General features: G+C 44.4%; 1 protein-coding gene across 1 annotated transcript; it reads right to left on the reverse strand.

Moving 5' to 3' along the window:
- Positions 1-1,560: 1,560 nt before the first annotated feature.
- Positions 1,561-1,941, reverse strand: LOC144824293 (centrosomal protein 20-like; the record flags this gene model as incomplete). The annotated part of the gene is made up of 1 exon (XM_078683418.1): positions 1,561-1,941. A coding segment is annotated over one exon (381 nt), but the record flags the coding sequence as incomplete, so codon positions are not given.
- Between the last annotated feature and the right edge of the window lie 22,592 nt (positions 1,942-24,533).

The following is a 24,533-nucleotide window of genomic DNA, read 5'->3' on the forward strand; positions in this document are numbered from 1 at the left end:
AATCTTCTCCTGGCATGGATTTCTTCCTTGCTAAGACGTCCCTTTATAGCAAGTAACAAATGGGCCTTGGCTTCCCTGCAAGCGGCGTTATACCAAGACGTCTTGGACGGGGGGCCTTTCCTTTTCCCTGAGGATGTGAACCGATCCTGCTCTAAGGTTTTGATGATGTCTGCTTGTATTTGTGCAAGCATTCCTCTGACGGCATCATCTTGCACCTCATTTCCTAACTGAAAGGCGCTCTCCAGAAATGGGATGATCCTTTCATATAACTGCGGTATTCTATCTAGACTATTGGCCAGTTTCTCCCACTTGAATTTCCTCCGATTATTTTCAAGTAGGAGCCCCGCCTTATCTTTGTCCGTTCCGTGAGATGTTACCTCACCCCCAGGCGGGGAATAAGTCAATTCTAAGGCGTTATGGTCACTGTCCATTCTTTCGGTGACTTTAAAATCGACTATTGATGGCCACATGAACAGTTTAACCATAATGTAATCCAGTCTAGATTCACTGCCTGTTTTGTTATAGGTATGGATACTGGGTATGTCTGAATTGCAGCGGCCGTTGCATGCCCTTAGACCTTGGTTGAGAGTGAGGGCAGTTATCTGCAAAGCCAAAGGAGTCCAGGCCCTTGGAGGTGGTGCCACCGTCTCAGGGACGAACCAACATGAATCTTCCTCATAGGAAGGCCCGTCACGTAGTCCAGGCAGTGGTTCGTAATGAGAATTAAGATCACCTCCCACCAGGCAGGCGAGTTCACATGGAATGCCATCTAGAAGCCGAGCTAATTCATCTATGGTACCAGATTCTTTGTGCATTGGTACCGGCCTTGAATAAATGTTAATGACTAACAACTTCATGGAGTCTGGCCACTCAAGTAAAACAGCCAATATGTCATCTGAGGCGGTCTCTATACAGGTAGCTTGACAACCTAGGTCCGTTGCTACCCAGGTCGTGATTCCCCCTGACGGCCTGCCCCTTCCCCCCCATTTAGCGGCTTTGGAAAAAGAGGCGAAGCCAGGAAATAATATTTCCTCGCGCGCCCAAGTCTCTTGGAAAAGGAGTATATTTTTGGAGCTGATGTAGGAACCCCACTCTATGCAGTCTATTTTATTGGCTAGGCCTGCCACATTCCAAGAGATCACTGTTATATGTGACCGTTGGGTAGTGGCTAGGCCTATAAAAACAGGGTTGTTGGGGATGAGCTCTATGGGCGCCGATTGGCTTGTGGGGGAGTAATTCATATCCGAAGGCATATTAGTAGGGGTAAAAAACATTTGAATATAAAAGTATAACAGTGCTTTAAAAGATAAAATATGTTGAATTTCAATTCTATTTATTACTGTACAAAATCAAAATGTAAATCATCTTTGCGATCCCTTTAAAGTAAATGGTCCTCCAATGCTTGTACTTGGCAAATGTTCTGGTAGGTCATCCATTGCTTTTCTTTCATTGTGATCTCTTAGATTTCTTCTTGGAAGTTGCTGTGCAGATATTTTCGAGAATGTGCTGCGAGGCCTCAGGGCAGTTATGCGCTATACAAATGCAATTTTTCATTTCATTTCATTTCATTAATGTCGGATGGACATTTTCTTCCTTTTTTCCTTGTAAAAATGTTGACACAATCCCATACAGAAGTGGTATGGATCTTCCATTTGTGTCTTCAACTACATTTAGCTCGCTGACAAGAAACTGCCGGTCTAATGGAATATCCGGTTGACCAGATTCTGTGCTTAAAACGGAAGCCGTGTATCGGTATTTGTTGAATTCCAAGTATTCTCGGATAAGTTCATTGATGAGTAGGTTTTCACGCGACAGTTGTGGATGTGGTTCACTTTGATCGTCTAGTGCATTAAAAACCTCTGCCCGGACTCTTGCTTTTATTTGCCCAAGTACGCCTCTTTTCTCCAAGGTGTCTTTTACAACAGCCTTCAGCTCGCTTATGGTCCATTATTATCACCATCAGCTAACTCAGCTAATGGTCCATCAACCAGAGTGTTGATCTGCAAACAATTAGTTAGCTATTAAATATTGTTCTAAATTGTTTGAAATTACGGAAACTTAACTAATCAGAACTTAAGTGATTTATGGGTAAATGTTTATGGGCCCCATTGAATATTTGTTTGTGAAGTATTTATACCTGGTTTTCCGCTGGATCAGTAACATCCATTTTCATTCCAAATCTCCAGTCAGAACTCCTGCAAAGTACCTCCTCTCTCTGTAGAAAAGCAGGTAAAACTGCTACCCCTCACCATGTGCTCTTTCTTCTTTCTTTTTTGTTATATCATTTATAAATGGTCAGTATTTCTTTAACCCTTCACATGTTCTCTGCGAAGAAGCCCAGTTTTGTTGTTTGTTTCCATGAATCCGCAAAATCTCTGCAATGCTCAGCACGCTCCCCATGTAACTTCATGGTGAGGTTTATGGTTTTATATGTGGGCAGTTCTGAGCCCTGTGATGGCCCCACAAATCTCGCAAGTAACATAAAATGTTCTAGAGGCCTTTTATTGCCCAGTACACATGCTTACACCTCATTTTTAACACACATAAAGGGTCAGGACACCTCCAACCTGACCCCTTTATTCACAATACATGCTCCTGCACCGTGCCCAATAAATAAAATGGCAGCCGCAACTTTTCTATTTAGTTGCGGCCAGCCAAACAGGACCTTCCTTTGGTAGACGGTGCCACGGATTCACCACAAGTAGATTCACAGAGGGTCTGCGCTCCCAGATATACACATTTGGGTTTTGGTAATGTCTCTAAAACTACTGAATGGGTTTACAACAATTCACAATAAGCATGCTTTCTGGGCCAAGAGCCAGCTTTCTGGCAAATGTGATGTAATTCTGTCCAGCGGTTTGGACTGAAATCATGTTCAAAATCTCTATGGGAATTCATTTGGGAAAAACATGTTTTGGGACCCACGTTTACTCGGGCCCTGCTTGACGGATCACCCTGAAATGTTCAACACTACAGTTCAACTGAGCATCATATTAGGTTTGAAAATTGTGTGAAGATTCGTCAAATGGTGCAAAGATGTTGTCAAAACAAAAAATGTTCTTCCTATGGAAACTAGGAAGTCCTAAGTAGATTTGCCTACTGTCAACCACCAGTAATTATATGTTATAATCAGAAATGAGCATTTAAAAAACCTTAGAATTAACTGAAAAAACTATAGGTTTCAGGGGCGTTATAGTTATTTGGACATTTCACTCGTACAAAACCATAGAAATTCCCCCGTTATAGTAAGTTCAGCTAACTATAACTCGCGCGCCCGCAATGCACTGCTGATGATGTCACATATTACATCACTCATGCCATGGTCAGTGACATCACTCATGACATCACTGATGACATCTTAAATGACATCACTGATGACATCATCCAATGAATGTGTGTTTTTCAGAAAATTAAATGTTTTATATATGTTTATCTTAAGTTCGATGGAAGAATAGATGGGTATATAAGTGTCTAAATGGATCATTTTGTTTGTAAAATTGATTGTATAACTGACTAAGTGTATCTTAGTGAATACATGGGTTAGCGAGTAATGTTTAAATATGTAAATCTCTGTATGAGTCTCTCACTCTGTGTAAAAATGACTGAATGTGTTGCTGAGTAGCTACATGAGTGTCTATATGGGTTATTGTGTTTTTGAGTATCAGTATGAGTGTGTGAGTGTCTGTGTGGTTTGCTGGAGGTTTTACTTAGTGCATAGATGCATGAATGAGTAAGTCACTGTTTGTATGTGTTGAAGACATTATGTGTGCAGGACTGTATGGGTGGGTGAGTGTGTGTATGAGTGTGCCACAGGGTGCGTTTGCACAGTGGTGAAGGGAGGGGGCGGGGCCTGAGGTGACATGTGTGCAAACACACCCTGTGGCACGTTTTAAGTTGGGGACTTAATTCCCCAACTTACAACTCGCCAGGGGGCACGTTTTCACAGTGGTGAAGGAAGGGGACAGGCCCGAGGTGACACGTGTGCAAACTTGCCCGGTGGCGCGTTTTAAGTTGGGGAATTAATTCCTCTTCAATCCTGAGGGTCCCTGGGGGCCAACTATCCACCAGGTACCTCCAGTATGCGCCAGGGAGCTGCCTTGCAGAGAGGTTTTCAGAGGCCACACCCCTTTTTACACCTTTCTGCAACGCAGCTCTGTGGTGCTTACTGGAGGTACCTGGTTGGCTAGTTAGCCCCCAGGGACCCACAGGATTGAAGAGGAATTAATTCCCCAACTTAAAGCGCTCCACAGGGCGTGTTTGCACACATGTCAACTCAGGCCCCTCCCTTCACCACTGTGCAAACGCGCCCCGTGGCGCGTTTTAAGTTCAGGGATTAAGACCCTTTGAAACCTGAGGGTCCCTGGGGCCCAACTAGCCCCCCAGGTATCTCCAGTAAGCGCCACAGAGCTGCCTTGCAGAGAGGGGTAAAAAGGGGCATGGCCTGGACCACCTCTCTGCAATGCAGCCCTGTTCGTGCTTTCTGGAGGTTCCTGGTGGGCTAGTTGGCCTCCAGGGGCACCAGTATTGAAGGGAACTAATTCCCCAATTTACAACGTGCCACAGAATGCGTTCGCTGAGTGTTTCTGTGAGGGGGCGGGGCCTAGGCACGAACGCGTGTCTTTTTAAAAAAAGAATTTGTGAAGGGGGCTGTGCAATCCCCCTTCTTTTTACTTTTTTGGGGCCCTGGGGTCCCCATCCCCCAGGGTCTGACCCCCAATTTAAAAAATATGCATATATATTAACGGAAAGGGGCCCGGGGACCCCATTCCCCAGGGCATGGCCACATTTTTTTATATTAATATGAAGGGGGCTGCGTGGTCCCCCTCCTCAGGCCATTTATAGGTCCAGGGACCCCATCCCGGGGCCTTTCCACCTCATTGGGGACCATGGGGGCAGCCCCAATCCCCCCACAGTCCCGCCGGCTCCCCACGTCCTGCAGGAGCCGGCATTGCTTTTCCACATGGGGAGCTGCTAACATGCAGCTCCTGTGTGGAAAAGCAATGTGGTTTGGATTTTGGAAGAGAGAGCTGGTTTCCTGCACTCTCTTCCAAAACTCAAATCCCAGTTTGCTTTGACAGCACGGGAACGCGATGCTCCCGCTCTGTCATAGCAAACAGCAGTGTCATAGGGGTTGTCACCTCGGGACACTTCAGGAATCATCCCCAGGGCCATCACAGGCTCCAGGAGGAGGGCTACGCAACCCCCTTCCCATTACATTTAAAGCCCTGGGGAGGTGGTGGTCCTCGGGGCTCAGGGGTCCTTAACAGACCCCCAAATTAATATATTAGTGCCCCGGGGAGGTGGCGGTCCCCGGGGCATGTGGGGGGGCTCAAGCCCGCCCACACAGGTATTTATTTTGTAAGAAAAGAAGCCCTAGGGGTGGTTATCACCAGGGCAGCGGGTGGGGGCATGTGCCCCCGCACAATAATTACTGAAAGCCCCTGGGGTGGCGGTCCCCGGGGCTGTGGGGGGGGCTGTGTGCTTCTGCAAATATTTATAGAAAGCCCTGTTGGGTGTAAATGTAAATGTAAAATATAAATGTAATGTGTATACTTGTAAAGCGTACTGTTGCCAGCTGGCGTCCTGGCGCTGTATACCGCTGGGGAACCCGTCCTGGCTTTCCCTGTGGGATGGTCCCTGCTGGGAATCCCCAAGGTGGAGCCAGGCATCCCCGGCGTTGATGGGGCCGTTGTGGAGATTAGGCAAGCTAATGCCCAGAGTTGCCGAGTGGGACCCCTGGTTAGAGTAGGCACCGAGGCGAGAATTATCGAGTCCGCTGACCCTGGTCCACGACCCTGCCGCATCGGGAATCGAACCCTGGTCCCGGGCCGACATCTGCTTCCGGGTCTGCCGCCTCTAACCAGTGAGCCACGCCACTCCACAGGGGGGCGCTGGGGTCCCCCTGGACCACACAAATTATTTTTTTAGATGCCCCCGGAAATTGGCTCACCCAAGGGCTAATTAATGGCGAAGCACGAGAGCCCACGCTTTGATTTTTTTATTTTTGCGGCCAGATCCGCGGATTCACCGCTCATCCCGCAATTTAAAAAAAAATGATTTTTTGGGCCCTGAGGGTCCTTGTGGGACCCCTGAGCAGGCCTAGGGGGTCAGACAATTGTGTGCAGGATCTCTGATTCATTCTTTATGTATCTGGATCCCTGTTGCAACGAGTTCTGCTGTTATGTGCACCTCTAGCCATGTTTGCGAGTGCTGTAAATAAATTAATGCGTTACATTTGAGAGCATGGATGATCTTGTCGAACCTAGCTTGTACAGATAGCACAATGTCTAGTAAGTATTTGTGTAAATTCTTGTGAAAGTTTCTGAAAAGTCTTCAGTGTTACTGTTGAGTCCCTTGTAGAATCCACTGGCTGTTGACTAACATGTCCACCCTCGAAGGCCGCCAGATGTTTAGAGATGCCTCTGTTGAAATGGTCCCTGGACCTGTGGAAAAACTCTTCTTCTGTAAAGGTGTACAAAAACAGTGGATATGCTTCTCGGTCTGCACATCAAAGTATCAGGTCACAATAAAATCTGCACTGAGTTGGTATCATATCATATTTTTTGGGTGCTCCTATATGCCAGAATACCCACCCACCTTGTGTATTAATTCACATGTATCAACAATCAGTTTTGCGATTCCTAAATAGCGATTTTTAAGGAATCGCTATTTAGAAATCGCAAAATTTTATGTATGTAGGAAATCGCTTATTTATAGCGATTCCTTAAAATTCCTAAATTGCGATTAGCAAATTGCTAATCGCAATTAAGGAATAATTTCCCATTCATTTCTATGGGCCAGGAGGCCCATAGGAATGAAGGGGAAATTTGCGATTCGCAATTTGCTAATCGCAAAATGTGAATATTTTCAAGGGTGCAGGGGTGTCTCAAGAACACCCTGCTGCACCCCTGAAAATGACATGTGTGCGCATATGGCGCACATACATGCCGTAAGGGCATGTATGAGCGTCACATGGCACCTTTTCATGTTTAAAAAAATGCTATTTTTAAAAGAAATCGCAACTTACCACCAACTAGAAGTTGGTGGTAATTTGCGATTCCTTAATGGCATTTTGGAATGTTTTTTTCCTTGATACATTGCATTTAAGGAATCGCAAAATTTGCAATTCCTTTAATGCAATCGCAAAATAAGGAATGGCAAATTTAGCGATTCCTTATTTTGCACCAAAAATCATTCATACATACCATTTAGCGAAAATGGGTTCGCAAACGCCGGAATTCTGCGAATTTGGCCATTTGCGAACCCATTTTGCTTTGATACATATGGCCCTATATCTACAAAGTAGTCTGGATACAACTATTTACCACAAACACCAAAACATACCAAAGCAATGTTACTATCATCCTCAATGAGTAAAATGATGAAAAAACTCAGTCGATCAGTACAGTTCCAGAGATAATGTCCAAATAAACGATCCACAGGTGTTGAGGTATCCGGTCATTCGCTTTTATTCCATAAAGGATAGCAAGAGGCATCCTTCTCCTATAAAGGTGTACCCGTCCACCATTCTTACCAATTAAACTGTGTGTCACACGTCCAGACACCCCGCCCCAAGTTCTGTCTGGAGCTCTGGCTGTTTCTCTAGCTCTATGGTATGCAGGATATCCTAATTCCCTTCAGTTTCATCTCACCTCTTGCTGTCAGGCAGTTGTGTCTAGAGAAGAATGCACTGGACCCCTACACAAACATGCACAATCCTCTCTGAAGGGCTTTATATGTACTCTGAAGGGAATTCACAGGGGAGCACATGGACTAGTGTGGCTGTTGTATGGTTTTGTGCTGTTATCACATCGCTGAAGGAACCTGCCCTTTCATTGTCCACTCTGTTCATGTAAGGCTGTGCTGGAATATCCCGCTTAGATGTGCCATCACCACTAACGGCCATTTTGTAAACGTGCTGTGGCCAACTTTATCTCAAAAACAAGTAAAGTGTTTGCCTCCTTCCTCAAAGTGCAGCTCCTTCTGGGGCTTTAGATGCACTGGGATAGTGGTGTGCTGAAAGGGAATCTCCCTTTTCCAGTGATAGGGGGGTGTCTTGTAACATTCCTTGCCTGTTGGTTCAGAGGACACACATATCACTCTTTATAGGGAATGAGAAGGTGGGAAGTGTTACATCCTTTGTGCCTGCAGCTAAAAATATCCTCCGTACGAGCCAGTCAGGACACTTTATTTCCGCATGCTAGTTTGTCTTTTTTTATCTTGTTTAGTCCACTCCACCCCACCACCGTGAGACAGTTTTTTTTTAAGTCATCAAATGTAATGTAACAGTTAAACAGCTCCCGATTGACTGGTGCTATTTTTAAATGTAATTCATTTATTGAATTTTGTAAAAATAAAAACATACAGATCAAACAAAGAAAATAAGGAATAGAGCACTCACAGTGTCCATGCGTTTGGATTAGGTGTTGAGTGCACCCCAAATCATTCTCCTCCATCTTGTGAGTTGCAGCCTACCTGTGCCCCAGATTGCAGTGAGCAGAGTCCAGGAAGTGGTAAGGAGACTGACTAGTGCTGTCTCTTCCCAAGACAAAAAGTTGTTTAAAAAACGATTTTCACTTTCTGTTTTTATTGTCTTTGCCAGTGGTTGTTACAGTTAAACATTGTAGTTTTAGCCTACCTGTAATTGCATATTTGATCACCTGTGCTGTGTTTTAAACTTGTGGCTTTCCCTGCTCATGATTGCCTCCATTTAGCATGTTGAATTGTGGGATTTGCAGTCCAACCTCAGTAGTTTGTCCCTCTCATTCCTTGGTGACAATTCTATATTCCCTCCAAATTTCGCATTTTCACTGTGCTAAGACCTGTATGTTAAAATAGTGCACTCCCAGCCACCATTTAGTGGAGTAGTGTGGCTCACTGGTTAGAGGCGGCAGGCCTGAGAGCAGAAGTCAGCCTGGGACCAGGGTTCCAGTCCCGACGCGGTAGGGTCGTGGACCTTGGTCAGCGGACTCGATAATTCTCGCTTCGGTGCTTACTCTAATCAGGGGTTCCACTCGGCAACTCTGGGCATTAGCTTGCCTAATCTCCACAACGGCCCCACCAATTCCGGGGATGCCTGGCTCCACCTTGGGGACTCCCAGCAAGGGACCATCCCACAGGGAAAGCCAGGACGGGTTCCCCAGAGTTATACAGCGCCGGGACGCCCCGTTGCTGGGGCAGCTGTGCGCTTTACAAGTATACTACATTTACATTTACATTTACAAGCCAGTGACACCAGCCCCCCCGACCCCCCCCCCCAGCAACAGGGATTTTCTACATCAGAGGGTGCTTCTGTGAGCTGTTTAAACTGTATTTACTAGGGCCTGTGCACTTCGTTTTTTGCTCAGCAGAGGGAGTATAGTTTTATTCAAACAGTATTGTTAGATTTCAAGTTAGAGAGGCCCTTACCTGCTGAAGCCCAAAGTGTGGATTGAGCCTGTCTGTCTCCTAGGAGATTCTGAACAGGAGAAGCAGCTGCCCAGCCCCGCCCCCAGGCCAGCAGACCATTGGCTATTCAGCTACCAGGCAAGTCTGAACCCTCCTCTCACACCTGCCCAGGCCCCTTAAGGCCTTCCTGGGTGCACCACAACTTATTCTCCTCCATCTTGTGAGTTGCAGCCTACCTGTGCCCCAGATTACAGTGAGCAGAGTCCAGGAAGTGGTAAGGAGACAGACTAGTGCTGTCTCTTCCCAAGACAAAAAGTTGTTTAAAAACCAATTTTCACTTTCTGTTTTTACTGTCTTTGCCTGTGGTTGTTACAGTTAAGAATTGTAGTTTTAGCCTACCTGTAATTGCATATTTGATCACCTGTGTTGTGTTTTAAACTTGTGCTTTCCCTGCTCATGATTACCTCCATTTAGCGTGTTGAATTGTGGGATTTGCAGTCCAACCTCTGTAGTTTGTCCCTCTCATTCATTGGTGATAATTCTGTTTTTCCTCCAAATTTCTCCTTCGCTCTGTGCTATGACAAAGGCAAAAGAATGGGAATCAAAGCATACTTCGCCTGCACTAGTCTTAGGGTCCCTGTCAGTATTCAGAAAAGGTGCAAACAACGGGCTGGAAGCACAATTCCCTATACTTCCATTAATTTAGAAGCCGATTCAAAGGAACCTAGCATTCATCAACCTACAAACACATAATAGCCCGGCACACTTTAAGCACAATATATAGTAAATCACACAGTTCAAAAAGATCTGGTTCCATAGGCGAGTCGATGTTCGTTTTCAATTTATTCTTTATTTTTCATTCTTTCAAAAGACTTTTGGACGCAACACTTTTGAAACCGCCAACGTGTTTTGTCCCATCCAGGTACTTCTTCAGGGCTACAAAAGTACATATAAAAAAAATCTATTTACAATATATACATCACAGTTTTACAAAAAAAGAAAAAAACACACACATCGACTTTGACAGAATTATCTAATTAGTCCATATTGCTACCTAAAAATTCCTATCTTACTTGAACAAACTTTTAATAGTTTTTGTCCAATTTCATTGTCGTGCGTTATTTCATTAACGTTGGACCCATACTCAGCACAACATATTCGTAAAGAGAATACGGAAAAGGGAGGAACAGCTACAGCTATGATAACATATAAAAATTAATTAACACCAACATATAAAACACATACCGTAAGAAAATAAGTATAATAACGAATGTTCCATTGAGTAGTCTTTCGTATATTACAGCTGGTGATTCTGTAAAATTAATTGAATGACATATAAGGACAAATAGTTTTAAGCTATGGCTTTATTAGAGATTTTACGGCCTACGCGTATACTTTGTAATTAACTTACTTTAGAATTTAGTTTTATGCACCTCCTCATATATTCAAAGTAGTTTTTCACAGGTGACAAGACTTTATTTACGGGTGATGTCCTAAACATAAAAATGAAATCAGATGTATATTACTAATATTAAACACGACCATATCAAACATTGATAGTTTTGTCATTATTTTATCATAGTGACTCTAATATACAGTCCCATTGATATTCAAGTATTTTTTACCCTCGGATATGTTTTGGTTGTTAATATATCTATAAGGCCAATAATTATTGGCCTATCAACTCAGTAATTCCGATGTCTATAATATAGACACAATTGTTTAGGCAAATTTACAGTCAAAATATCCATCACGCAAGATATTCGCGTATGCATTCATAATGAATATGCACATATTGATTGCACTACAGTATTGAAATATCTGAACGTGAAGGGCACATATGTCGAATGACACAAGGGCTACACGTATTTAAAAAACTTGACAAATTACATCTATTAATTATTTGTTTGACAAAACATAACCGGTTTATTCAAAGTTTTTTTATAGAACAAAAAAGATATGAGGCAGATAGTTAATTGTACATCTAAAGCACCCTACCATGCACTGAGTGGTAAGATTAAGAAAGTTTGTATAGCAACACGTCGGTTTTTGTAAACAAAGGTGTGATTATTAAACTAGGAACTACATTTCAATGCACTAGTAAAGAGTGTAAGGGGCCTTAACCTGAATTATAAGATTAAAAGCGTTTATATAACAATACATCGGTTTTTAAAACAACGGTGTGATTATTAAGCTAGGAACAAAATTTCAAAGCACTGGTAAAGAATATCAGGGGGATTTTTTCATTAACTCACCCGGATGTAGTCGTACGAATCCCACAAGAGAAGTCCTCGATCACGTCCGCCTCACATGGTCGCCAAGGTGCATGTGGGGTGGCTGGAGAGGTACTCTTTAAATACTCGTGCTAATTGATAATTAGCTCGATTAGATTGCTTTTAAATTGGCAGCTTTTGCGCGCTTTTTTTGGTATTGGACATTTGCGACCCTCGTAATGGAAAAATTGGGCGCCATCTTGTAGTGGGGCTATTCTATGTATAACGAGACGTGAAAAGCAATAAAAAGTTTATTTATACAAGTTTTTCTTGTTCAAAGTTTTTATTCTAAAAGCCAACGATAGTTGAAAAATTAGGACTTCAATTAATTAAGTTGTTAGTATTTGCGAATGTAATGATCAAGCAGAGATTTTTTATCACCGAGAATAGCGGACATATTCCCATTTATATTGTTGATCAAATTTAATTATATGCCTTGAATATAGTTCCTTGCGGGGAATTCATAGGCTCTGAACATTGGATTTTCGAAATTAAGCTTACAAGCCCCTTACTTTATTTCTAAACGGCCCGTCTGTTATTGAAATACTTGGGCGCCATCTTGTAATGGGGCTATTCTATATGTAACGAGGCGTAAAAAAGATTTTTTATCACAGAGAATGGCAGACATGGTCCCATTAATATCGTTGATCGAATTTGATTATATTATTTAGTTAAATGCCTTGAATATAATACCTCACAAGAAGTTCATAGGCTCTACACATTTAAATTTCTAAATTATACTTACACACCCCTTATTTTATTTCTGAACGGCCCGTCTATTATTGAGAGTCCGTCATCTTTAAACGGCCCATCTATTATTGAGACTCCGCCATGTTTACACATACAGATCATTAATCCAAGTCACCATAGTTTTGAAAAAAACTTCGATCTATCACTAGCTTATCCAATCTCAACCCCCTTAGATTAAAGTTATGTACACTAAAAGGTAGAAAGGAGACCCCATATTCCACTTAATCTAAAAGAGCGAAAAATATATTCTGATCAACATTGAAAATCATGTGTATCTAAGCAGTATGTTTCAACAAATTAGGGATGTTTTAAAGATGGTATACTAAACAATTCTGTGCTATGACCTATATGTTAAAACAGTGCACTCCCAGCCACCATTTTGTGTTCACAAGCCAGTGAGACCAGCCTCCCTGCCTCCCCCCAGCAACAGGGATTTCCTATATCAGAGGATGCTTCTGTGAGATGTTTAAACTGTATTTACTAGGGCCTGTGCACTTCATTTTTTGGCCAGCAGAGGGAGTAACGTTTTATTCAACCAGTATTGTTAGATTTCAAGTTAGTAAGGCCCTTACCTGCTGAAGTCCAAAGTGTGGATTGAGCCTGTCTGTCTCCTAGGAGATTCTTAACAGGAGAAGCAGCTGCCCAGCCCCCACCCCCAGACCAGCAGACCATTGGCTATTTAGCCACCAGGCAAGTCCGAGCCCTCCCTCACACATGCCCAGGCTCCTTAAGGCCTTGCTGGGTGCACCCCAAATCATTCTCCTCCATCTTGTGAGTTGCAGCCTACCTGTGCCCCAGATTGCAGTGAAGAGAGTCCAGGAAGTGGTAAGGAGACAGACTAGTGCTGTCTCTTCCCAAGAGTAAAGTTTTATTCAAACAGTATTGTTAGATTTCAAGTTAGTATGGCCCCTACCTGCTGAAGTCCAAAGTCTGGATTGAGCGTGTCTGTCTCCTAGGAGATTCTGAACAGGAGAAGCAGCTTCCAACTCCCTGGCCAGAAAACCTTGTCTGAGGTCGCTGGGACATTATATGGTCTGCTAGTGGTTGGTACATGTCTACACTGGTTGGAGGTTGTATTTGTTGTTTATATTGGATTAGGGTTAATGTCCTCATTGGTTGGGTGTTTGAGGGTTCTGATTGGTTTCTGGGTCTGTGATTCAATCATTGTAGGGTAGGGACTAGGGCTAGGGTTAGGATTTCTATTGGAAGTAGGGACTAGGGCTTCCTATGTTATTGGTTGTTGGGAGTAGGGTGGGACTAGGGCTAGGGTTAGACCTTTAATTGGAAGTAGTGATTAGGGCTTCTGGTGTGATTGGTTGCTGGACTAGGTGTGGGACTTGGAGTAGGCTTAGGCTTTCTATTGGAAATAGGGACTAGGGCTGCCTGTGCCATTGGTTGCATGGACTTGTTTTGGGAATACTGCTAGGGCTAGGGCCTTTATTGGACATAGAGATCAGGGTTTTTGAACTGATTGGGTGCTTGGACTAGGGTTAAGATTGGCTGTAAGGTCCTGGTCCCCTATTGGTTCTAAATTTTAGGGTTGGTGTTGTGATTGGATAGTGTTAGGGTTAGCGTTTTATTGGCTTAAGGGGTCACCTGATTACTAGGGCTATAAAAAAAGGCCAGGGTTAGGGCGTCTCAGCCCGAGCGTCGAGGCAAAGGGCAGAGAGGACAAGGGCAGTCGCCTGTTAGAGCCTGTTAAGGGTAGAGAGGACAAGGGCAGTTGCCTGTTAGAGCCTGTTCGAGACTGGTCGGGACTAGGGCCAGAAATGCTGCCCTTTTTCTCATTTAGCAATACCCAGCCCACACCATCCACATCCACAAACAGAGCAACACACTCACTCCAAATGTACACCACGCACAGCACTATGCACAGATCAATGTACCAGCATGCACTACAAACCCAACCAAACCACATCTACACACCCTACTATCCCAACTACCACACATATCCACCATCACCTACAAGCAGTACACAACTCTATCCTATACCACTAACCAATACACTCATCAATAACACAACGCCAATCAACATCATGCATAACTTCATCCCATTCAGACACACTCTCCCTGCTGTCATTACACCTAACAGACCACCTTTTATCACTAACAAACATATAATCATCCTTCCATCAGTTGTCCAACCAACACCCTCCTCTCCCTTCTACCATAATAACACTAACACACACCACAGACAATGCACACCACCACACTTTTTAAATCTTGCAGCAAACCAGTCTATGATAAACACTCTCACCTCTACTTCATTCCCTCCTACACACCACATACACTCTACTCATAAACACATCACCACCGCTCTACGTCACAACCTCCTCCCACAAACAATACTATACAACCAAATCCATTGCATGAAACATATACATCAGCACCCTTTTTCACTACTCCTCTAAAGCAAAACATATCACACACACCAGCACAACAAGATCTTCAAAGCGCAACACCTCATAATACTTACCATCACAAAATACAAACATATACCCACCTTTCAAACCACACAAAGGAACAAACTCCAATGCCAAGCGTTCACTCTTCCACACACCTAACAAAGATACAGCAATACAGCACCATTCTTTTAACCGCCTCTCATCCATTGGGCAATTTAGAACATTACTACATGACCCACATGCTGCAACACCTCCCCTGACTCATACACCTTCTGCCTTAAACACACACAAAAAATATAAGCAACATGCCACACCTCACAACTTTGCTTCCCCATGTCTCCTTCACAACAATGTTACACCACAAAAGCAATAAAGCACTCCAATTCACTCTCAAACACCATCTCCAACACATACACATGCAAACCTATCAAAATGCCTTCTTAGCATGCTGGATGAGGAACACAATTCAGAACAGCTACACGATTGCGATCCTAATACAGCTAATACCAGCACTAAAAACACAACTGCTACAAACCCACACAATACTGATCACTCTTCTACCTCTTCAGAAAACTACTCAAGGTTTGGCTCTTTCCCACAAAAGCACCATACGCAAACAGAAATTCACAGCATATCTCGCTGTATACAACCATTTTTTTCACTATAGATATATACCTATCTTTGTGTATTACTTTGTATAAACACGTAAAATCGCTATGTTGTTGAGAGAAAAAAATAATAATAATTATCATCTTTGGTCTACATGTACATACTTCCATTGTGCATCTATGTACCTTCCATGTACTTGGATCTGTGGGTCTGTTACTTTTCTCCTTAAAAAGCATATCCAATGCACTACCCTATTTCTCATCCTGTGCCTCTATCAATATCTTTAATCTACATATACTTACCTCCTTTATGTATCTATATACTTTCAATGTAATTGTGGATCTATATATTTCTCACTTTCTTTTAATTTAGCATTTCCAATGCACTACCCTATTTCTCAGCCTATACTTCGCTCAATATATCTTCTAGCCCAACCTTCTGACTCATCTCAAAATTCTTCTACTACTCCTTCCAATGCACTACCCTATCTCTAATCCTATACATCTATCAATATATCCTCTACATCCACTCTCTCATTTATCCCAAACCCCATACCACTACTATGATTGCCAAAATAACCCATTCTAGACTCTGTCCTATTCTACCCCTCCTTGCATCATCTGACACCTATTTTACTATACCAATCCCCTAAAACAAACCTTTCTAAACTCTTCCCGGGGAGTCCTCCCCTCCAAAACTCCTTTTTACTCATCCAAAAGCCTCCTCCAACTGCTAAGACCTAAAAAAAAATCCTTCACTCTTTTAGCCCTCCACTTTCCTTTTCAATCGAAATTGACAAACTAACATGTTCACTTCTCAAATTCCATATTAAACTATTCTAATAGACTACCCAAATAACTGAATAACATATCCACTACTCAAATTACTACATATTATTTACTAATTTTCAACAGTAATCCTTTATGGGTTCCGGAGTGGCGTACTACTCGCCAGAAAAGCGCTTCAACATCCATCAGGGGTAACAAGTGCAATATGAATGCAAATCTTTCTTTCCCATGTATCCCTCCGCTATCCTTCTCACTCCAATTAACTGACTAATATTTACCACTGAAATTACTTCATATTTTACCATATTAATTCACCACTAAACCTTTGTAGTCTTCCTGAATAGCGTGCGTCAACAAGCACTATATAAATACAAACTTTAGTCCTCCTCTATCCTTCTGCTATCATTTCAAATCCAATTAACTGACTAACCTATCCACCACTTAAAATGTACTTGCATGTTTCACTATACTAATTCAGCACTAATCATCTAGGGCTCCCGGAGTAGCGTGCTAATTGCCGAAAAAGCGATTTGACGCCTCGTCAGGGGTAGTAAGCACTATATAAATGCAATTACAATAGAATACATCACTCATGACATGGTCAGTGACATCACTCATGACATCACTCATGACTTCTCACATGACATCACTGATGACATCATCCTTGTGATAGAGTGGCAGACCTCCTCTCACCCTAACATAACCTTTGATACACACATTCAAAAATAGAAACAATTTTCCGAAAAATGGACATACCAATACCAATTGCAATAAACTATTCAGTAATTCCAAGATCTACACACACATCCAGCCATTCACCAACAGTCCTATATAGTCACTCATACATGTACTCACTCATTATATGTACTCATACGCCTATGCATCCTGTTACACACCGCCACTCATTCGTAGAGTTACTCACACACATAGTCACTCATGCTAATAAAGAATCAAACATCTATTTAGATGCATATACATTTATATACAAACCACTACACTTACTTATAGAGAAACGTACACATACTTACTCTCTTAAACAATCACTTATAGAAACACATACTTCTTTATATAGGAACTCTTCCAATCTCTCACTCTCACATATACTCACTTATATACACCAATACTCACATATACTAGTTTAAAACATATGTAGGTACTCATAAAGCCACTATTGAGAAAATCACTCACTAACACACCCATACACACACTCATCAACTCATGCAGTCCTGCACACATGCTGTCTTCAAGACATACAAACAGTTAGTCACTCATTCATGCATCTATGCACTACATATTACCCCCAACGAACCATACAGGTACTAAGACACTCATACTGATACTCACAAAACCAAGTAATAACTTATATAGACACTCATGTAGCTACTCACCAACCCATGCAGCCACTCATACACAAAGAGGCCGATTCCGATTCCGTTTGGAAATCGGCCTGACTGACTCGTACCGGGAACGGAGTCCGACCGACACCTACAGGCACCGTCCGACCCGTGCAGTAAGTTGTAAAGCCGTGACCTACAACCGAGCCATACGGAAAACAAGCCATACGACCGAGCCGTACAAAATTCAGCTATCCGGCCGAAAAATGGACACGAGCGCACCGACGGACACGAACCCGACCGATACATACCCATGACGTCCGACACGCACAGTACGATGCAAAACGCATGAAACCCAACCGATTTGCACGGAGCCCAAGCCGCACGACCGACACGGCCCGCAAACTTACCTAAAGGGAGAGAGACCAGCGCGATCGACTCGCATGCAACACAGAACACAATCAGTGTGAAAGGCACGTAGCAGCCCGCACAAGCCAACATGAGCGTCCGACTTGGTCAGAAGAACGTCTCCTACATGCCCATAAAAATCAATGGCAAAAACACAAAAAAAGGACCAGTCAAGCAATGTCAAAGTCAATAAATAAAAATAAATAAAAAAACACAAATAAACACCCACAACTCCACCTATAAAAAGGCAAAAAACACTGCCATTACCCTTTGCAAATACAACAGAGCACCCAGCACAGAACAACTTGAGACACCAACCACAGACACACACACAACTCACCCATCACACAACCCACACACCATCAGCACCCCTCCAAAATCTCACACATACACCTACCAAAACAGACACCCACCCACCCGGTCTCACCAGCACCCACACACGGATGTATGACATTACAACGCATGGTTTTACCACGCATGCCTTTACAACGCGGTATTTACAATGCATGCCTTTACAACGCATAGTGCTTTGGGGTGCTGGATAGTTAATTGTTTAATTTACTATTCCAACTCCAGTCCCCGTGGATAGTAGGGAAGGTGTTGGATAGTAAATTAAACCTATTCCCTATCCTAGAGCGCCCCCCAGCGCAATGGGTTGTAATGGTTTGCGTTGTAAAAGTTGCGTCGTAAAGGCACTGCGTGGTAAAAGTTGCGTTGTAAAGGATGTTTCCCCCCACACACGCACCCACCCACATCACTCCTCACCACCAACCACCACCATGCCTCCTAAGAAGAATCCACAGATGAGATCCTCAGAGTGGAGGCACATTTGTTTGGCACATTGTTACAAAAGACCCCCATGTCACAGAAAATGAAGATGTGGGACAAAATCATGGACAAGGTGAACCCACAAGCCCCAGCGTATCGCACAAAGAGTGATATCCAGAACAGGTGGTATGACGTGCGCAGGAGCGCCAAGAAGCTCCTCCAGAAGGAACACGTCCTGAGCCAGGTCACTGGCAGTGGCCCTCCTGCAAAACCAGTCTACTTCAGGTCCTGGGAGGAGAAGGTGCGGGACATCCCACCACCAGAGGGCATCCAAGGCCTACCAGACATACCAGAGCCAAGTGTGTACACAACAAATATACTGAATATTGTGTGGCAATACACACACATCACCATTAAGGGGACAGTGAAACCATGCACTGATAGCAAAGGCATAGTAAACCAAATTCAATCAGCCCAAGACGTGTATGCTAGTCACACAAACACAATAATGGCCAACTCATAGTGATGTGTAAGTGTGTCATGACATGTACAAACCTACCAACAAATAGGGCAAGGCAGTGGCACTAATCTGAGTAAACACTGTCAGACATCCCTGCCACCACAGCCACTATCTCACAGTGAAGCTGATTGACAGGAAGGAATAGTGGGTGTGCTGGTAAAGTGAGTGTATACAAAAGCATGATGGGGTTGTTGTCACAGATTATGCCCCCCTCACAATTGCACCATCAACACCTCTCTGAAGAATGCTCACCTCAGAGGGGCCTGAAATGGGCTGGCAAGTACTCTGGGACTGGGCTCTGTTGTGGGGAGCACAAAGCTCTACTGGGAATTTGTCACCACCAAACACCAGGACTCTACTGTCAGCCATCTTGTCAGCACAGGCACACCCCCTCACAGAGAAGCAGAGTGAGAAGGAGGGAAGTGAGGGCATGCTGGGAAGGGGGGTATAGCCCAGAGCATGCTGGGAGTTGCAGTCACTCACAATACCCACCCACCCACATGGCCCAGCAAGTTCACACTGAACCATGCTCCTCTCACAGAGGGGTGGGGGGTGTAGGAGAGTAGGGTCTGCTATCCTATGGTCACCCCAATTTTTGCTTTTGCTTCACTGGTTTTCGACTTAAGGTGGCTGTGGGCCTGCTAATCAGACCCACAGCCTGCTGTTCTCTCTCTAAATTCACAGACATGTACTTTAGGTACATCACCAATTTGGTACTGGACACCTTGTCAGCCCATGTACAGTGCACTATAGGTGCCCAGGGCATAGGTGCATCCAAGGCCTACCAGGGGCAGCAGCATATCGTTTGCCACCCCTGGCTGGTACTTAAATCGACACAACTGGCTGATCCCTTAGCTGGGGCAAGGTGGTATAATCACCCCTTGCTTAGATATAGTATACCTATATCTAAACCTATATCTGGACACATATATACCTATCAGTCACTCCTATGGCAGGCCTTAACAATCCTGGAGGCAGAGTGCTTGGTTTTATGTGAGATGGTGCTCTAGCATGAGCTGAGCCTGTCTGCAGCTTTCGGAACCATTTCCTTATAGCTGTTCTAGTGATACTGCCATACCATATACTCTTAAGTGCATTATAGTCCTCACGGTTATTGCTAACTTTGGTTTGGCTTTATCAAAACATGTCGTGTTTGGTGTCATACATTTTGGAATACTACCCCCTCGCCTGTTCTGGCGACGGGGGTAGCATTCCACCCTTCTAGAGGGAGAAGACATGTTACTTTACTGAAAACGCGGTTAATCCTAACCAGAGCCCCAGCATCACAAAATGGATGCTGCTGCCACAGACACGAGTCTGGCCTCCTGCTACTGACCAAAGCTTGGCAGAGGACGCTTGATCAAAGGATCTCCTGTCACAGGGAGGTGTCACACCACCCCCGACAGGAGATAGTGGATTGTAGCAGGGAGGGTTGAAAGAAACTAGACACTGCCTGGGGCGCACAAGGTGTCCCTGGGCAGATTCCAGTCAAACCGGTTCTGGGGCCATCCTGTCCCAGTCCTGGCGTCAAACTGGACAAAGGGAAAGGGGTGTAACTACCCCCTTCCTGGGTACCACCCATAGGAGGGACCTAGCAGGTAATCCAGCCCCCAGATTTGGAATATAGGTGGGAGCAGTGCCAATGCACATCAGATTATCCTGACTGAAACTTATGAAATGAAACTCTGAACCCTTCGACATCCCACTCGACGTGTAAGACTGAAGATTCTCCCTTGTGGTCAAGGAGTGACCAACCTGTGCAAACAGGCACCATCTAGCACCTCGACATTTGCTTTGTTGCAGTTCCCGCCGGAACTCGAGCAACAGAGTTCGACAAGAGCCAGCGATCCTGCCTTCCAATAGCCGTATCCACAGTCTATGCAGAGCTGAGACCCGTAGAGGCGACCTGAAGCGTGGGAGTGGCCATCTTGAAAAAACTATGAAGCGCTAACCGTGCAGCATCCGAGGCTCCCTCGAAGCTGTTCATTGGAGCGTGAGAAGCTCTATCCCCGAGCAGCTTTTGCACCAAAACTCACCCCTCCACACTCCTCGAGTGCTGCGTGGGGCCCTTTTGCATTTTCCTGCTTGACGCGTTGGTCCGGTCGCTTGCCCGTTGGCTAGTGGCCCCAGAACCGACGAACCTTTAAATTTACACAGCTGGTCTGGTCGCTCCAGACTGGCCCTCACTCCCCTGAAAAGGAGCACCCGCTCTGACCTTGCTGGTCCGAGTGTTAAGCGATCTTTGAATCCTGCGTGGGTTGCCTTTGCCAAGGTTTGTTGACTCCGATTCAGAAGCCGACACCGCGGACAGTGAGAGCCTTTATGGGACAGCTCATGATTCACTCCAGGACATCCTCGGTGGCCCAGAGTCCACGTGGCAGCGGAGACAAGCTTCACAACATCAACCTGATTGCGCCCGACATTGCCTGGTTCCTTCCTGGTTCCTTCCTGGTCACTGGCTAGTGACCCAGACTCTGTCCCCTCTGCTTTCAGGTACTCTCCAACTTCGATCCACCCTTGGATCACACTGGACACTTCTCTTCTGGACGCCTGCAGCATCTTCATCTCCAGGCACCCTAGATCTTCGTGACGAAACCCGACACATCTTTGCACCTGTGCACCCGCTTCCTGTGGGTGAGGTAACTCTTGAACGCTGATGCTCCTGTAGAGGTTTACACCTCTGGTGTCTAAGTCTAAAGTTTTGTCCTTCTAGTCCAGTCGGAAGACTCTTAAAACTGTAACTCGATAACTTTTACGCACCATTGACATTGCATTGGTGCATGCTTGTGCTTTAGGCACTGCACCCGAATCCCGCGGGCTACTCCCGTCCTAACTAGTGTTAGTCCATCATAGTCCAAGCGATTCCCAAGGCCCTAGGCCTTACCACTGATCGAATAGTGATTGTTATACCACTTTTTTGACATATGGTTTGAGTGGCCACAGGCCTCATCCATAAACGTGCAACTTTCATATGTAATATTGTGCTTGTTTAAATGCTTGTGCTTCATTGCTCATAAAGAGTAGTGGGGATTATTCTGAGAATAAATACATATATTTTTATAATATATAACTTGTGTGGTGTCCTTTCATTTGATATTACAGGATTGCATATGGTAAAACAGCTGGCTTCACATGCCCTCTTGAGTTAAGCCTTTAAGGCTGCTTAGTCCATGCTACCCCTAGGATAGCTTGTCTATAAGGTTGACTTACAACCATCACCATAAGGGATTGTTTGGACTGATACAAGGTGCCCACAGAACTGTGGACATCATATACAAGGCCAACTTCTCACATTGGTGAGCAGCGGTGCGGATTTGAGCTTGCTGTTGTTTTTACCATTGCAATCTTTATATCAAATTGAAAGATCACATTAAGTACCTAGGTACATATAAACAAAGCTTAGCATATTTAAGTTCTACTGAACTTAGTAGTTGTAGATAAAAGGGCTTAGCACACCCTGACTACAACTCACTAGCAAGGTACAGTAGGAAAACACTTAGTGTAGGTAAGTGCATCACTTACACCTCACTAGAGTCATGTCTGGCACAGGTGAAGCTACAGCTCTCTACCTGTGAGGGTTGACCCTCCACAGGCAACCTCCAGCTATGACAAATTCAGCCACAAGGACTTGGGTGCCTTATGCACTGCAAGGGGGCTGAGAAAGGGTCACAACCCTACCATTCCTATCATGATGGTCATCCTGGAAAAGGATGGCCTGGAGAAAGCTAGAATAGCTCTCTCAGGATCAGGAGAAGGAGTGAGCCCCCCAGATACTGAGAACACCTCCTCAGAAGTAGAAAATGAGGAGGCAGACCCTGAATCAAATGGTGAAGAGTCAGAACAGGATCAAGGGGTTAGCAGGTACCAGTTGGGAGGCTTAGCCAGGCCAACTTGGACCTACATGGAAATGGAGAGGGCATGCCCCTTCCCAGAGTACATAACAGAGTTCTCCCAGGCAATAGAAGGGAGAGATCTCTTTCAAGAGATTCTCACATTTCTAGTGCCTCAAGAGAATCTCAATGGGGAATGACTTCTCCCCAGAGAAGAGAGCATAAGGCCAGGATGAGAGCTGTTAATCTCCAAATAGAGAGGGAAGAAGTAGCCCTGGCCCAAGCTAGACTTGCCTTGGTAGGAGAGAACAGAAGTTAAGTGGTGAGATACCCACTGGTGGCAGCAATATCACAAAGGATAAAGACAGGTCCTATGACAATAGAAACCTGAGTAAGATTGTGCCCCCCTACAGAGATGGGGATGATATCCACAAATGGATAACTGCTCTGGAGAGGGCCTGCATGGTACAGCAGGTCCCTCAAGATCAGTGGGCTGCAATCTTGTGGCTCTCCTTTTCTGAGAAAGGGAGAGATAAGCTCCTCACAGTTAGACCTGAGGATGCTAAAAACGACTCTGTCTTGAAGAGTGCTCCTATTGAAGGGTTTGGCCTAACCACTGAGCAATACAGGTTGTTGTTCAGAGACACCCAAAAAGCACAGACTGAAGACTGGACTGATTTTGTTGATTGAGCCACTAAGGCTCTGGAGGGTTGGTTGCAGGGAAGTAAAGTCGCAGACTATACAGGATTGTACAATCTTATAATGAGAGAACAGATCCTTAATAACTGTCAGCACCAGCTATAGCATCAACACCTTTTAGACTCTGATCTGATCTCTGCCCGAGAATTGGGAAAGAAGGCAGACAAATTGGGTCAGAACAAGGGTTAAGAAGAAACCCCAGAACCAAGGAGGTGATCAGAAGAAATCAGATCAGGAGGGTGGAAATCAGAAAGATAAAGACCAGAAGTCTTCTACAGGCCCCCAAACTAGTAATAAGGAGGGTGGTTCCCAAAATGGAAACAAGAAAAAGAAGAATGATGGCCCAAAGAAACCTTGGTGCAACTTTTGCAACTCTACTTCTCATTGGGGAAGTGAATGCACCAAGAAAAATCCAGTCCCTACTACTGCAGCCTCTAAGGCAACTGCTCCCCCTAGTACAGTCAGCAGTGGTGGTACACAACCCAAGGCTATAGTAGGGTTAACCCTGGGTACTGAGATGGAGTCTGGCTTAGTCAGAATCCCTACTCAGGCAGTTCTGCTATATGATGTGGACATATCTATGTCCACACCTATGAGTCCCAATACTTTGGGCAAATATAGACAGACGCCTTTAATTAATGAGAAACTGACTCAGGCCTACAGGGACACTTGTGACAGTGTCACTATGGTGACACCAAACTTTGTGGACCCTGGACAAATAATACTAGGTGAGGACTACCTAGTGACCAATGCTAGCAATAC

This window comes from Lissotriton helveticus, chromosome 3_1 (genome assembly GCF_964261635.1).
Source record: "Lissotriton helveticus chromosome 3_1, aLisHel1.1, whole genome shotgun sequence".
Taxonomy (NCBI): domain Eukaryota; kingdom Metazoa; phylum Chordata; class Amphibia; order Caudata; family Salamandridae; genus Lissotriton; species Lissotriton helveticus.